General features: G+C 41.3%; 2 protein-coding genes across 9 annotated transcripts in view; one reads left to right on the top strand and one right to left on the bottom strand.

Annotated features, from left to right (window-relative positions):
* Positions 1 to 470, bottom strand: part of LOC106810840 (tetratricopeptide repeat protein 9C-like) — a 17,435-nt gene extending 16,965 nt beyond the window's left edge. The window contains exon 1 of one of the 2 annotated variants that reach the window (XM_014814304.1): positions 382 to 470. The gene's annotated coding sequence lies outside the window, so the exon portion shown is untranslated. Of the gene's footprint in view, positions 1 to 377 lie in introns of both variants that reach the window. The other variant, XM_014814305.1, reaches the window with a different exon arrangement.
* A 19-nt stretch (positions 471 to 489) lies between these two features.
* LOC106810839 (FERM domain-containing protein 8-like) lies at positions 490 to 16,280 on the top strand. Of its 7 annotated transcripts, XM_014814300.1 has the most exons (14): positions 986 to 991; positions 1,442 to 1,443; positions 8,583 to 8,712; positions 9,373 to 9,438; positions 9,892 to 10,059; positions 10,342 to 10,443; positions 11,440 to 11,501; positions 11,776 to 11,942; positions 12,169 to 12,336; positions 12,789 to 12,918; positions 13,431 to 13,589; positions 14,029 to 14,176; positions 14,391 to 14,507; positions 14,764 to 16,280. In XM_014814300.1, exons 3-14 carry the CDS (start codon positions 8,592 to 8,594, stop codon positions 14,814 to 14,816), a joined length of 1,461 nt encoding a protein of 486 aa, XP_014669786.1. In that variant the 5' UTR covers positions 986 to 991; positions 1,442 to 1,443; positions 8,583 to 8,591; the 3' UTR covers positions 14,817 to 16,280. The 7 variants fall into 7 exon arrangements, with proteins under 7 accessions (XP_014669788.1, XP_014669783.1, XP_014669785.1 ...); XM_014814302.1 differs by lacking the exons at positions 986 to 991; positions 1,442 to 1,443 and adding an exon at positions 490 to 628 and having other exon boundaries at positions 14,409 to 14,507; XM_014814297.1 differs by lacking the exons at positions 986 to 991; positions 1,442 to 1,443 and adding an exon at positions 490 to 628.
* Positions 16,281 to 16,396: the final 116 nt, after the last annotated feature.

Genomic DNA, 16,396 nt, shown 5'->3' with positions numbered 1-16,396 from the left:
ATTTTATTGAAACGCACCAAGTGCCTGTGCCCGTGCCTGTGGCTGTGGTTGTCAGTGTTGCATGATCATGATTAGCTCTAGTAGTAGTACTATAGCCAGCGTACAGTTGCCACAGGCCTGCGGCAACTGTACGCGGGCTATAGTACTAGAGCTAGATCATGATCATCTGTTAAATGTGATGTTTTGAATCAATGTCAATGACAATGTTTACCGGCCACAGACTACAGTCTACAGACGTCGACGAGAGCTCGAGTTCACAAAGATGTAATAACTAATATCACAAATTTACGAATTAACCTAAACTAATATTGTTGACCGCCAGTAACCATGTTTTAATGTAAATTTAATGTTATTAAAAACTTCCATCTACTTGCAACATACCAGAGCACGACCACGACCAAGGCCTAACCAAGGAACCAAGGCAATCATCCAGCGCCACCTATAGCAAAAAACTGGCGATTTTACTTACCGATAGGTGGCACTTGGAAGCTAACCTGTATTTCGACTTTCGCATATTCCTGATATTCTATTACTGAAAAACATACCACGGACCCACGGGCCACGGAACAACTGACAATGTTGTAATGCCAAAGTTGGAGGTGTAATCTGATTAAAAGCACGAGAGTAGGTAGGTAAATATAGATTTTACTGCTTTCTGTATTTTTGTGTGTTAATAGGGCCTACCTTGTTGCACTAAGTTACCCTACGACTACGTCTACAAAAGTCTTACTTAATAGGAAAGTCTACGAAAGTTCTACTCAGTTAGGCTACTGTGTAACTTGTTGTTACTTCCGCCCAACGGAGTTGGAGGAGGTTATGTGATCGCTCTCGTGCGTTCGTGTGTTCGCGCGATCGATATTAGCGCGTCGAGTCAGCGAGCCAGCCAGCCAGCGCAGCGAGCCAGCGAGCGTGTACATGTGAGCGAGCAGCAGCAACGAGCGGCTGCTACGAGCGAGCGAGCAGCAGCAAGCCATCAAGCCAGCGTGTATATGTCAGTACGCTGGCGTATATCGTCCGTTATTCGTTTGTTCGTGAGTCGTATGGCGTACGGCGTATGTCGCAGGCGGAGGTATGCACTCTCCGTGAGTGCACTCTGTCTAGTTTCTGTTTGTTGTCAATGTCTTTGCCAGTGACATTGGGACTGGAGTGGAATTTGTATTCCAAGTGATTACCGACACCTAATCATGATAACATCGAATCTCTCGTAGACAAGATATACACTGTAACTCTGTTTACTCTGTTCTGTGTTATTGTTATTATATGCAGTTCTGTAAATGACAATCTAGTTTACGTTTAGCAGGTTACCTTGGGAACCAGTGACAGTGCTGTGCTATGCGTAGTATTAGCCACCACATGTTTAATTGCTTCCCGCAACTCAAATACTCCTCTATAACACACAGAACTACTCGTACACATGCCAATGTGTACAATCTTACAAAAGATGTGAGACTCGCAAGCCATTTTAAAAGATGATACACTCGGATCTCATGTCACATTAGATAGATCTATACAATAATGTAACCCAAACCTACTCTTGTTGGGTTACATTATTGTATCTAATGTCACGTTAGCTCTAGTAACTATAGCCCGCGTACCAGCGGCAACCGTACGCGGGCTATAGTTACTAGAGCTAATGTCACGTGTCCATTAACCCCAGAGCGTACAACGCTGAAATAGAAAAACCATGGTGTCGTTTCAGCAAAATTAATAAAGTTTACCTACCTTATTTTGATACTTCTCTACCGGAATATTATGCAGGAGTCATAGCTAGCCAATATAAGATCAACCGCTTGTCTCTACGATGTTCCTATGCCGAGATATAAAGCAATAAAAATCGAATACTTCTAGGTAATCCTAGCGCCATATCACCTAGTAACACGCCTCTCCCGCGTTTAGTGACTGCATAGCTATATACAACACATATGTTTTGAACATGTGTTGTATATAGCTATGCAGTCACTAAACGCGGGAGAGGCGTGTTACTAGGTGATATGGCGCTAGGATTACCTAGAAGTACTCGATTTTTATCGCTTTAAGTTTATATCTCGGCATAGGAACATCGTAGAGACAAGCGGTTGATCTTATATTGGCTAGCTATGACTCCTGCATAATATTCCGATAGAGAAGTATCAAAATAAGGTAGGTAAACTTTATTAATTTTGCTGAAATGACACCATGGTTTTCCTATTTTAGCGTTGTACGCTCTGGGGTTAATGGGCTCTTGGTAGTATATATAGTGGTATTGATTAGCTATCACTATGCCATTAAAGCGGCCCGAGTGCGCCTGTTCTGGTGTGATCTATCGTGATTATAGCTCCAGTACTAGTATATAGCCTTTATTACGCTGCAAAGTATTGCTCAGGCTATTGTGCTAGATGTACTGCACTTGCCTATACACATCTTAATTTGCCTCTCAGTGCAATGAATTATTAAACATCTCCCTTTGTATTAGCTTAATTGTGAAGGTGTCTCAATACTGAGAGGGTTGATCACTGAGTTTTGCCTCAAGTGCTGTAGTCGGTTGAAACAAATGCAGGGGTAGAAATTAACTTTTGAACACGGGAGTCCAACAGACTCCCTATCCTCAAAAAGAGGGAGTCCGCAGTCTGAGGTTCAAAATTAAAGATATTAACAATAACGCATGTGCTTATTTTTAAGATTCATGCGGGTGCATGTCTGCCAACTTTTCTTTGGACATTAGCTGAAAAATACGGTAATTCCGCGAGACCATTCTCTGGAACGAACTAGTTAGTATGGCAGAATTTTCATGGAGTCACACGGACTCCTGCATATGTCAAATCAGGGAGTCCGACAGTAAATCAGGGAGTATTTCAGGGAGTATATCAGGGAGTAAATCAGGTCTCTGCATGTGTTCAGATGATTCATAGTGGAATGAGTTCACAGATGTGAGCTCTGGCAACATGAGGAGATGTAACCCAGTGTCACAGTTTGACTATCGAGGTTTGCGTGGTTTTTTTTTACTCTTGTTTTGCAACCGAAAACAGGGTCGTCGTAAACTGGTCAGAACTGGATCACCAAGGTTATCCTGTCGCTGTCTAGAGTCAGCTGCATAGTCACACGTGTTTCGTAGCAATTGGCTGTCAGGCTAGCGCCGATCCCCCAATGTAATTATGAATGCAGCCAAAAAGGAACGAGAGAACTATTCGTTAGCCTGGTGTGTGAAGCCATGGCTGTCAACCTGGGTGGAAGCACAGGGTGTTTGGTGCTCTCTGCTTCCATGCCGAAGAGCCGGTAACCTAGCTGGCTGATGACAAGTGAGATGATGCGTTGATAACCACGCCCCGCGGGGATGCTGCACAGACCTTGCTGTATCCTTTTCTGGCATCCCGTCACCATTAACGTAGAATAAATCGCGGAGGTTTTTTAATGGGGTTCTCCTGAGTTATCCCTAGTGACTAGTCACTCAAGAAATAACTAGTTTTTGTGTTTGTCTCTATTTTCCTGTCTTCCCCTTTGTCTTATATATAGTTATTTATATCTATCTATCCGGCCACCCCCGCTATTTATTCCCAGTCTGCTGGTAGCTAGCATGTGCAGTCGACAGATATCACGTGCTTGCAAGTTGCACACTGTCTAGTAATATTTGGATGAGGTCCTGCAGCAGCAGCAGCGAGCTTGCACCAGCAGCGAGCTGAAGGTCTGGCAAGAGGCCAGCTGCAGCAAAATCCTGGTTATTACGCATGTTCTAGTTACGCGTGACCGGTTCAGAGGAAAACATGCTCGTCCACTTATTCATCCATGACTGAGGCCAAACAGAATGCCGAGTGTGTTTCGGATTACATGACTGGCCGGATAAATTATAGCGGACCCTAGTGCATTTTCACTTCATCCACTAGGAAAGAAAACTTCCATGTCCCCCAAAACATGGTGTTTCGATAGAGCAACGACATCGTGTCTTGTTGATGTTTCTTTTGGTCTCAGAGCTGATGATATACTGTGCTTGGTCATACTGTGGCGAAAGAAAACTGTAACTGTACGGTAAGTTTCCTACGCACCCTAGCTCTAGGAACTATAGCCCGCGTACGGTTGCCGCTGGCGCTGTCGATTAAGTCTGCTAGACAAGCATCCGTCTTCTTTGTGTGCTAGCACATAGTGGTGCATGAAGTACATCAAGTTTTTCGTGTTATGAATTTCAACAGGTGTTGCTGAAGAGTGAAAAGAAGGTGTGGTGTGCTTTCTCGAACAAAAGTAAATGCTGCAGAACGTACGTGTGTGTGTGCCTTTGAGCATTCGTTTTATGTCGGATTACCTCCAGTGATGTAGGTATTAGCTACATGCACGTTTACTAGTACTTGCATGCATTGCTATCATTCAATTTCAAACGTATGCTACTGTCTGCCAGTTATTTCTTTTGCATATTTTTAGCTCATCTGACATAATCAGATGCAGCTTGTAGAATCGCATGAGCGTGCGTCCGTGCGTCCGTCCGTGCGTCCGTGCGTACGTCAACAGTTGGGCACAAATCTAAACGGCTCGACCTAGGCTCGAATCACTGTGCCGAAATTGGAGGTCACAGGTCAAAGGTCAATGGGGCACAGGGCAGATTTTAGACATTTTCTGAGGACATGGTCTGACGGAGCGATTGACAAACTTTTTTGTTTTAGCGGTGACCTACCATTTTTATGGCTTTATTGAAAGGACCATGAAATGTACTTTCCGCTGACATGCGAAGAGTAAGTGTCGGATAATCTTTTGACCCTCAAGAGGAGGGTTAAACATGGATTTTTTTACTGTTAGAAAGAATTTTACTGCCGGGTTTGCTAGTAGAATCTATACATGCCTGGACGTATGAGGCTACAATGTCACAGTGAAATTTCAAAAGCTAAATTTGGTTGAAGAAGGTTTATGCTCCTTAAATCGTATAATTTCTATGGCATTCTGTACTGTCAGTGTGTTACATGTAACTTATGCCACTGCCAGTGCATGTGATGGGGATAGTACTGTGTAGTTTTTGCCTGCGTTAATTAGTTACAGGTGGCAGCTCTCTATTTCAGCCTGTAGGCTTGCGTAGGTAAATGGATGAGTGCTTACCTATTCCGTCTTGCAAATAGTTGTTGCTACTACGTACGATGGGAGCTTCCATCTTTTATCTTAAGACACTTAAACGTACGCGCCATCTCATGGCAACTTTCATAACGATCCCAACGAACATTCCTTCGAGAAGGTTTCTGATACCATCCTTGTGCCTTCCACTGTTTCGGCGCGTATGTGAACACATTTGGGACTAACAGGGTTTACTAGAATCCCACCACTCCACCACAGATTCACCGCAGTAGACGTGAGATGAGCGCTGTCACTCTGCGGCACTTGTTAATGGTTGAGAGTGTCATGTGGACTATGTCTCAGGTTTCATGGGTTGGTCAACTAGTGAATTGAGCGAATTCCTTCTTCTGCCAGAGCAAATGATAACGACATAGATACTTTTTAGTTGCGTAGGTTTTGAAAGCTATTGAAGGAATAATTGCTTGATGATAATAATTAAAATCTATTAATGAATGTTATTGGTGCTTTTTCATGATACTGATGCTTATTAATATGCAGTCATAACGTGCGAAATGCACATGACAACGTCACTTTATGAGGAAAACATTTTGCTGGCTGTATGAATGCAACTGAGTGTTGTGGTGCTGTTGCTATGTTGTTATTGATCCGGAGCTGTTCTAATGAAGCTGTATGTGAAGTAGGGTGGCACCTGCTGGCATCGGCAGCAATAAATACCGGCACTGCTGCGTGCAAGTGACCTGGTGTGTGTTTCGCAATCATAACATGGTACGTGGGTAGTGTGCACCTTTTATTATTAGTTGTTACGAGAACGCTAACCGAAAAACCGAGCTTGTGGTGGATTTGCCGTGATGCACATGATATTCATTATATACATTGTGATTAATTGATTTATTTGTTTATTTATTTATTTAATGACAGTAGATTGGTAAAAGATATCTAAACATGATCTTGCAACCTCTTCACCGACAAACCTGCATATTTCTATATTTCGATTTATCCATTCAGTTTATTACTAAAAAAAATCATGAGTCTAAATGGTACTGACTCTATGTGCAAAAAAGTTTGGAAGTTGCTGTTATTAGGATAAGTAATATTAATTGCAAATATTAATTGAACGGTTAATTAAAATGCCAGCTTCCTGGGTTAGTTAGCTTAGTCTTGGCTTCTTGTCGGCTATGGGCTCCTTATCATGTCTTTGTGGTAGCAGATGATTGATATTAATATTGATCAATCTTGATCCTGGTTTATAATTACAGATGTACGGGGTCTGCTGATTGTTCTTTGTGAATGAAGATACTATTTTTCCCTACCGTGTTACGATCTATGTGAAATTTTTGCGTCAAAACCGTTCGAATTGGCAACGCCGAGTTAAAAATTGAATCGAGCACGTACGTCTGTGTTTGTTTATGTGATTCGTCTGCCAGGGTTTCATGCAAACATGTAGAAGGCGAGTAGGGTAAAAACAGATGTGCCAATAAGCTTTTCAAATAAACCTCTTTATTTGATAGCTTCCAATTTGATAGTGGCAGACTGGCAGTGCTGGGTGTGATACATTTCTGCTACGAGTGCCATGTGGTCTAGATTTCTGACTTTTTTGTAGTGTAAGCCAAGCATCATATATTTTTATATATCAACGAAACATTACACCCGCCTGCGGTTTACTTACGGTTCGATCGTATCTGATTTTACGTCGGCTGGCAGCCCCATTAAATCAAGGAAACGAATTCGGCTAGTATATGTGAACGTAGCCTGGGTATATGTGATATGTAATAACCTGCGGCTGCCATTGCACTCATACTTATGACCTGGAAAGTCGTTTTAGTTAGGAAGCTCAGGGTACATATAACCAAGAGTTAGTAGGCCTACATAATAGAAATAATACAAATAATCTCTATTATGTACTCTTGATATAACTAACGCTCGTAGGGTCTATGTTTCCCTGACCTCTGTTTGACCTGGCTCGTTTAGCTATTTCTGACTAACCCTAACCCTATATATATATATATTAGTCAGAAATAGCTAAACGAGCCAGGTCAAACAGAGGTCAGGGAGACATAGACCTTATCTGCATAACTAACCTCCTAGATGTAATGGTTATTGAATGTAAATAGCTTCAAACTGTGACCAGTTATTATCACAGAAACTCTGTCATATTACAAAGGCGGCGTGACGTAAACGTTATTACATATAGCAAGGGTGGGTGTGGGGGGGGGGCATTTGTGTAGGCCAACTGTTTTTCCCTGCGAGAACGTCTAGCATGTCATGTACAAAAAAAACGTAATATGCTCTGCAGGGCTCGAATTCGAATATGATCGACGTGAGTTAATCTCGTTTTCACGGAATGCGTCAACCGCCTAAATAGTAAATATTAAGTCACCTAGCCGTGAGCGTGGGGTGAGCGTGGGTTGGGCGTAGTTGGTGCCTCGCCGTGTGTAACTAAACATTGAGTGGCACACTACAAGATTACAAGCCAGATAGACCCAGAATGACGTGTAGACTTTGAACTCTCGACACTCGCGCTAGTTTGCGTGCTCTCTCAACTCCGCATATATATAGGCTGCAACGCGAGCCCCCGAAACTAAAAAGTTGCAGCCAAGTACAACCGAAAGATGTGCTTTATCTCTCTCGCCATTTGCAGTTCTAAGCGATCTTCTAGAAGATTATCTGATCATGCAGTCTGTGCGCCTGCGTGAATAGCGCGTCAAATGTTCGAGTCGGAATTACGACAGTGTTTTATCTGTGCATTTCGCTGAAACTTTGAACCATTCGAAGGACGACAACGATTGACTAGAGTCGTGTGTGTGTGTCGGCCATATTTGCGATATCTAAGAAGAGCGATTGTTTTGAATGCATGTGTAAGCGCGTGTGCGAGGTTTCTACAAGACACTGTAAACATGTCGCATGCTAAAATAGACTACCCTTACCAGGTATGATAGTCAAGCATGTTTATTTGTATAGTCACGGTCCAGGAATTGCAGGCTGGTTCTTACAATAGGTCTGCATGTTCTCTTCTCCTCCGTGTGCTATTTCACTTGATCACAGGAAAGTGAAATGAAGTCGCAATTATCCGGAAGACTTCATTAAAACGTTTGTAGTCGTTCGTATGTCCAGCTGCTGCAGTTCTGTGGTCTGGATTTGCTATCATCATCACTATGTGTTTTCTTTGTACGGCTACAGTTGCGAATCGTAATATATATGAGACAGAAAGATGAATACTGTTGTGGTGGCATGTGTGTTCGTCCATTCTCTGTCATTAGCATATTTGGTATAAGAAGGTGAGAACTTAGAATATGGATGCACATGTATACTCTTTTGCGTACTTGAGAGAAATTTTAAGAGAAACGGCATGGGTATTCATTGAGTCATAGGTTGAGAACATGGTCTGACTTCATCAGTTTGAATGTTTCCCCCAGCCCTGGCACATAATACATATAATTTCTATTAGATCTAGCTAATTTCAGAATAAGATGTCGTTTTTTATGCCGTCCCAACAGGTGCGAAAATTGATCCAATCAACCGTCATCTCTAATCATGTCTTTTCTCTTTGTTGAACACAGTTGGTGAAGATGGATGAGGAAGCCATGGACAACGTGATCCCGATGGATACCTACATTCTTCCGAACACTAAAAACACTCTAGTCATCCCCGTCCAGTACAGAGCAGCGGAAGGAAGGGGAAGCGGAGAAGGTACCGATAGGTTCTCTGGTTTAGATTCGATCATTCAGTGCACACAGCACATTCACTATTACTATTTACTACCATGCAGATTAGGTCTACACATTCAAACCATTTCATGTCAGGGTTTTTCTCGATAAGTATATTGTGTCATAAAGCATATATGTTTTGTGTGCATCTGTTGTTATATTTTGAAGGTTCAAATGATAAAAATTGAAGACAATAAATTATTATATAAATGTTAATTGTTATAGTGAAATGGTTACATATAAAGTATATATATATAATTTTAGACAAAAATAACGTGTACATATCACAGTGTGAAACAAAATGCAAAACTTCGAAAAAATTCGAATGGACAGGTTATACTGTTCTTTCCTTGTTCTATTTTCAAAGCAAAAGTATGTCTGTGGATTCGGCATGTTAGCGAAAGGACCCTGACCTAGAACTGCTACGTTATACATTCTTGTTCTATATCATGCCACATCTCTCTGCTTTGGCCATCTGGTTACTCTTAGAAATGAAATGTGATTCACTGGTGTTGCCACTAGATTATGTATGTAGTTCATATGCACAGCGACTAACAACTGTCTTTCTGCTCTCTTTCTCTTTCTCTCTCTGCTGCTGCTGCTTCTCTGCGCATCTCTGTACGTCTATCGCGTCTGTCTACAGTGTCTGGGCCACATCTCGTGATTCCATCACCCGGTGGCAGTGCGTACAGTAGGAATCTCACCAAGAGTAAGTCGTCACTGCAATCGCGTCGTCGCAGTGTGTTGATAGATGTGCGTGTATTTTGGCCGTCACTGTAGTTGTGCCGATGTGCATCGAAATGTGTGACAAAAAGCATCGACGTAGTTATGACGTCATTAGTCTATGATGTCTCCGAAGTGAAGTAATGTGCCTTAGTTATAACATTTTATACTTATGATAGTCGTAACTGTTTTGTTTATTATGTTACTGGCAACAGGCCCATGGTTTCTACTAGTTTGTGGTTTTACGGAGTTGACGATTTGAAATTTGGTGTTTCATATTTTGCGTGTCGCTACCACGATATGTGAGATATCACCAATAATAAGATGGGGGGGATGGAAGGAATAATAACGATTTTTGAATCAAGATTTATTTATCGCCATTACATGCGTGCCATGTGACAACCATGGCTGATATGTGGAATGCATTTTTTTGCTGCAGGTATCGAAATTTGCGTGTTTCTCGCGGACAAGTCCGGCGTCGAGTTTTCAGTGGATGGAGGCAAGATGGCCACCGCGCAGGACCTCCACGAGCTTGTCGTTGAACTATTGGAGCTGACGTCGATAGCCCGAGACCTGTTTGCACTGTGGGTCACGTCACCTCTGCTCGGTAAGCAACGCGTTCCATCCGTTGAGCTTTTCCGATCCAAAAGCGTAGATATCGGTGGTGTTGGGAATCGTTACATTTGACGAGCGGAGGAACGGAAAACTAGACGTAAAAGTAAGATGTGTAGGGAACGTGGCTGGGAAATGAATCTGCATAGTTTAACTTGTCACATGCAACTATAGAGAGTTAGTATTCGTTTTGAATTTTTTATTGAAAAGGTGGCATGTCGTGCTTTACCCGTGATTTCGTCACCTCGGTTTAATGATCTTAATCTTTTCTTTGTAGAGATTCAATTGAGACCACATCATATTCCATTCAGAGTTGTGCAGCAGTGGCCAGACCTAGTGCAGAAGTATACTTCAGCCACGGCTGAAGAAATCATCCAAGGTAAGTGAGAGTAGCATCACTTCCTTCTCAGTTTTGTTGTTGGTTTTTAGCTCACCTTGAAATCGTCAAGATGAGCTATTGCCATGGGCCGTTAATTGTCCGTCGTCTGTCCGTCCGTCCGTCAACATTAATTGGCTACGGTCAACGATAACTTGAGAACCGTTTGACCCATATGTTTCAAATTGCATACAGTTGTTACTCCTATGGGAGATATGTGAACGTCCTATTTTGGAGCGCGCCAGTTGACCTACTTTCGAGCCACGCCCACTTTTAGGCAAAAATGAAAATGGCCATTTAGATTCACTCGATTTTGTTAAATTTACCTACCTACCTACCTATCTAATCATACCTACGTGTAATATTGTGTTTTAGATTCTTCATTACAGTAATTTGACTGGAATATTTTATTGCTTTTATTTGCATGATAATCAAAAACCAAAATGGCGATCATTTAGGAGTAGCGCCATCTCTCGCCCAGATTTCAGACTTTCAGATCTGAAACATTTATTTTAGCATCAAAACTAACCCTGAAACAAAGCAGTGAAATTTCTGTTAGTATAAAACAGGGAATAAGGATATTTGATCACATTTCGGTCCGTCATAAATGAAACACTTACCAAATTTTAAACATCATCTCCCTCTTCTATCACACCCAAGGCGAGCTATAGTGTCATTGACACTTTCATTTGTTTCTTGGATGCTTTCTGCAGTGTCTATTTGTCTAGTTTATGTATGTTGTTATGCTGACAGTGTTGTTATACATTTCAACATCATTATTAGCATTACGAACATTGTCAGCATTATTTGTACTACCATTTAACGATGTTGGAATATGCATAGAATGGAAACGTAAATTGAGATAACTGTTGGGCATTGGCATAGCTGTGTGATATCACCATCTGCATATTTGTATATTTTGTGTACCGTTGAAAATTGAAATACCGGTCACATTTATTCAATAATCCACAACAATGGCATAGATCTAACCTTTTTCAGATGAGCCCGTTCTCATGTTCCGAAGAAATGTGTTTTTCTCTAAGGCGAGAGAAATGCGAGAGGTGAGCTAGTACATGTACATGTGCGCCGAAATCGGTGGACATACCCACTTTTCACCCCTCCGCTCCACATTCAGGGAACCCTCCCGTTCAGACTTCCCACAGGTCCATCCCTGCTAACAGTTAGCAGAAAATTTGCCATTTTCCAGTAATAAACTCCGCTGCAATCAAACCAATGACCTTTATAGACAGGTCTTCATTCTACGTTGCAGACCACTAACACAGGTGCGACTGTAATTCACATTCACATTCCTGCGCATAATGTCCTTTCTGCTAGGCGACCGATGCTGAATCTTTACGACTTCTCTACGAGGAAGCCAAGTTTAACGTCGTGGAGAGTAGATGTCCGTGCTCGTCCGCTGATTGTGAGAAGCTTGCTGGGCTGCAAGCCGTCATAGAGCATGGGCAATACGACCACAACCAGCACAAACCAGCGTTCTACAAGTGAGCAGTAGTGCATGAGTACACGTGTGGCACATCCCGCGAATCGATGCATGTAATAATTTCCGTGGTCCGGAAAGTGCGAATAACTTTTAACTTTGAACTAGCTACAAGGGTAACACTACATGCCCCTTTGTTTACGAAATGCGATTATTTTGGTGGTTACAGTATTCGTCATCATAAGTGCCTGCAATTAACATACTTGTTGTCCTCTATTCAATGCGCGAAGAAATAAGGTACGCAGCTATCTGCCTGAGTACATGTGCAAGTCAAGTTGGTTGAAAACTAAAGCAGAGACGAGAATATCACATCAGCACATGCGAATGTCAACAAAGGATCCTCAGGATGCACTGTACACCAAGTATCTCACTCATGTCTGGAATATGCCATTCTATGGGTAAGAGCCCCTAGGAACCTATGCGTAGAGAGAGATGCACAGTGCACTGTATGTATGTATGTGTTGAAAAGTTCCTGTTAGCTGTGTTTGTGCACACTACATTAGTAGGGATGCCTGCTCTTCAGTCAGTATCTAAGGAATGATCATGTAGATGTGAGGGAGACGTACTGTTTAAAACAACTATGTGGAGTATATGGGGGATGCTTAGTTAAAAACAAGAAGTTGGTCTTACTTTTGACTAGCTAAAATTTCATTTCACGATGGGGAAGGCTAAAATTGCCACTAATGCTCCATAAAATTCCATTAAAAATACCAGTCGAATAAGCCTTCATGTTTTTGTAGTTGGCAAAACATTCTTCGTGCGAGAGCGGCTATTTTAATTTGCTACTCTAACAAGCAGCTAGTCGCACCATCGGCTATCAGAGTCTCACTGAAGGAATTGGGTTTTTCAGGTCGGCCTTTTTCAAAGGTCAAATTGAAAGACCGGCAGGCATACTCGGGACCTGGACACAGAACCCGGATGTGGAGGTGTTTGTAGCCATCAATTCGGAGTGCGTGAACATCATTGACAGGGAAAAGCATGTAAGAATTTACTGCAATTTTCAAGTGTCTTTAAGCTCACAAAAATTTTCATTGTATTGACCCAGTACCTTACCCCCACCTCTAGTACACTTGGACCGGCGTAATATCGTGTAGTCGTACCCCAAACAGGCCGATTGGCTTTCTTCCATACACTCTGCTGTTGTGAATTTTGGGGGTTTGGCAAGTTTTGTAAAGGTGTGTACTTATTAAATAGGCTGTGGTCTTGTAACTTTTGTCGTAACATTACTGCACATGTGTACACACCACAGTGGTACTTCTGTGAAGCGTTTTAGAGCCGTGAAGGCATATGTGGTGTAAGGTGAGGTCAGTAAAGAGAGAGGAGTGCATTCTACTGAGTTGTTTACACCATATAACAGCCTCTAAAAGGAAAACGCCATAGACTCCCTTGATATAAATGCATGTCCATTTATAGAGGTGACCTCTGAAACAGGTTTCACTGTAGCTTGTGTGCAAGTACATGCGTGTGGGAATTTTTTTATGTGTTGCTTCAGGAGCTGACACTGTCTGTACCGTTTGAGAAGTTGTCGTGGGAGTACATGCAGCCACCGTGTCAGGGACAGGAGGGGCGCATGCCGTGCCTCTTTCTGCAGTTCATGTGTTGTGAAGACAGGTCTATGGTGACAAATTTACTCCAGGTGTTCTCCAAGCAGGTAAATATGGACAGCTTACGATTTAAGTCCATTTAAGTGAATATCTCGGTTCAGGCAGAGTTTCTTTCTCTTGCGATGTCTCTCGAATAAAAACACCCGCATGTTGTCACTCATTTTAGAATGTAGGGTCATAGAGGGAAAAATTCATCCCTTACCTCGAACAGGAAGTTTAAGAGTAACACTGCAGTGGACATGTCCATGGTCAAAATAGTTGATATTGCACAGTAGAAATTTGTGCTTAATACAAACAAATACCCATTTAACTGAAGGCAAATTAGCTAAAGAAGCTAAAAAACTGTGGTTACATTGTCGTTTGATTTATTTTCATACATCATAACTATAAATACCCATTGGCTAGGAGGTCAGGAGAGCAGCTATTTATTACATTGCATACGTGCTATACATGCATTATGTTAATTGGATATTCTTTATGTTCTAGGCGGCCATGATGGACGCCATGATAGAATCGTGTGTGCTAATGAAGACAGGCAGTGTACCAAACACGCCGAGTAGTTGTACGGCACCCGTGTACCCACCTCTGCATGTGCACAACGAAAACGGCAACACAGATGCGGACGCTGGCTATGGTACGTAATCTAAGTTGTCGCATATTTAGAAGAGTTACAAGATGACTGGTAAGCATGTAATTCGATACGGGAAACAGGGTTCATTTATTGTTGGGCATCGTTGAGCATTTAAAATTGGTTCATCCTGTGGTTCATTAATGATCAGACGAAACTCAGACTAAGATCTTGAAACATTGGGCTGATCCGTGTGTCTTCTCACAATTTTGATATAAAGACACGGTCGACACTGTAGCATGCACACAGCAGATGGGAGAGCATGGAGTGGCAGCTGCCATACCTAGCCTGGTCGCACACTTGGAGCGGCTTGTGGTTTCAACCTTCAACTTACAAGGTGAATGTATACCATGACCACGGTTAGCAATTTCGTGTTTTAAACTGGCCTTGACCACGGTATCACAGCTATCCATCTGGGTAATACCTGATAATACTTATTGGTACATATTGGTTACTGTCTGGGTATGTTGACCTGACATGGCATGTGTGTATGCTCGCTATGTAGCTATGTCTGCAAATTTGTGGATATGTGTATATATATATATATATATGGATCATTAAGAAATCATAAAAGAATGTGCTCCTATCCACAGGTGAATGTATGAAAGATGGCAGCAGGAGACAAGCATGGAGATTCGACAGATGATGTCTTTACCTAACTTGGAGATTTGCTTCTAATACTCGACATTGAGGAGTTAGTATCTCAGAGGGTGTAGACCCTTTCAAGTCACTTGTGATATGGTGTGAAACACAGACACTATGCTAATGGTTCCTGTAAAAGGCTACCGCATGTATAGAGGGTGAGTATGTGTTTTTTACATACCGAGTTATATTTCACACGTATTTAGGACTTGATCTAAGCTTGTCCAGCTATGCAATCATGTTGATGAATATAAGAAGGCATACAGAGAACGCCAGTAGAGATACTTTTATTGTAGTGGGTAGTATGCAGTGTAGTAACGTTGTGCTATAGTCGTGTGTAGTGCCTTGCAATTTACCTGCTAACTTGTTATTATCATATGTAAAATAATGGTTTTACGATTGAAAGTGATGAAGCTCTCCTTTCCGACCAGCTGCGATGTTGTGTTGCAACTGAAAACTTTATATAAAATGAAAACTATAAAAAAAATATATAAATGAATACTTAATATCGTTTCCATTATGTGAAATAATTTAACGACAATGTAATTAACATTTTAAAATACGGATGTAGTGCAAATAATGCACAATAAGTGTATTGTCGTCTTTATTGTAGTTAAGGTGTTATTGCATTCAAAACTGAACATTTAAGCCAGTTGGAAAATCCTGGTTGCATGACAAAGTTGATCTGTATGTTTATGCTTTAAACGAGTGTAAATAAATGTATATGAGTGCAATGTGCAGTTCTTCACTATCTAAAGTATACATATGTCGAGAAAAATTACTGCCATATAGTTGTATATATCATTTATATGACTGTAAAGTGGGATGTGTGCACGTAGTGTATTTTCATCATTTTTAATTCATGCCATTGAATTTAGATGGTTTCATTCAATAGAGGACTATATAGTGACATCATTTGTGATATTTTACTGGTAGAAAGGACCTATGTTGTTCATATTCAGAATATAGGATCATTGTAAAAAAATAGTCTCTGTGTAGTGTTTAGCTATGGAGAGTTATTTTTATTAGTTTATGAAAAGAAGTATGAAGTTTTACTTTTTTTGGTAAATGCTGAGCAGCTATATACATAGTGTAAATACATTTGTGTCCTAGAGAGAAAGTTAAATTTGATTTTCTCGCTATATTTATAGTTTGCAAATTATGTACGAATAGTATAGGAGGATTAGGGTTAGGGTTTTATTTTATTTTCATCTTGGCATTTAGGCCGTTTAAAAGGTTGAAGCACCAGATATAGTTTTGTTCGTAGCATGGATCAGTGTCGTCACTGTCGTGCAAAGAACCCACAATTAGCTCTGGTGTGTGCGAGTTTTTATATTATTGCGATGTTTTTGATTTGCGGTTTTATGTGAGTAAACATGGAAAGAGGATATTGCTTGCCTTTTCGTGGCACGTGCATATACCAGGTTTTCTGGCTGCATAATAGTGACAAGCACCTCATTTCATTTCTCTGTAAGGCCCCATAAAAAAAATGTTAGTTTATCATCCTTGTCATCTAAAGAAAGTGATGAGGGAGGCGGGTTTTTTTTTTTTTTTTTTTATTTTCCGAACACAAACACAAACATA

This window comes from Priapulus caudatus, unplaced genomic scaffold (genome assembly GCF_000485595.1).
Source record: "Priapulus caudatus unplaced genomic scaffold, Priapulus_caudatus-5.0.1 Scaffold477, whole genome shotgun sequence".
Taxonomy (NCBI): Eukaryota; Metazoa; Priapulida; class Priapulimorpha; order Priapulimorphida; family Priapulidae; genus Priapulus; species Priapulus caudatus.
Note: the sequence above shows the minus strand (reverse complement) of the source record. Positions and strands in the feature narration are given on the sequence as shown.

Excerpts from the sequence above, each read along its gene's own strand:
- LOC106810839 (XM_014814297.1), top strand. The coding sequence starts at position 8,592 with ATGGATGAGGAAGCCATGGACAACGTGATCCCGATGGATACCTACATT. Across the intron at positions 11,502-11,775 it reads AGGCGAGAGAAATGCGAGAG|GCGACCGATGCTGAATCTTT; the intron begins GTGAGCTAGTAC and ends CCTTTCTGCTAG. Across the intron at positions 12,919-13,430 it reads TCATTGACAGGGAAAAGCAT|GAGCTGACACTGTCTGTACC; the intron begins GTAAGAATTTAC and ends GTGTTGCTTCAG.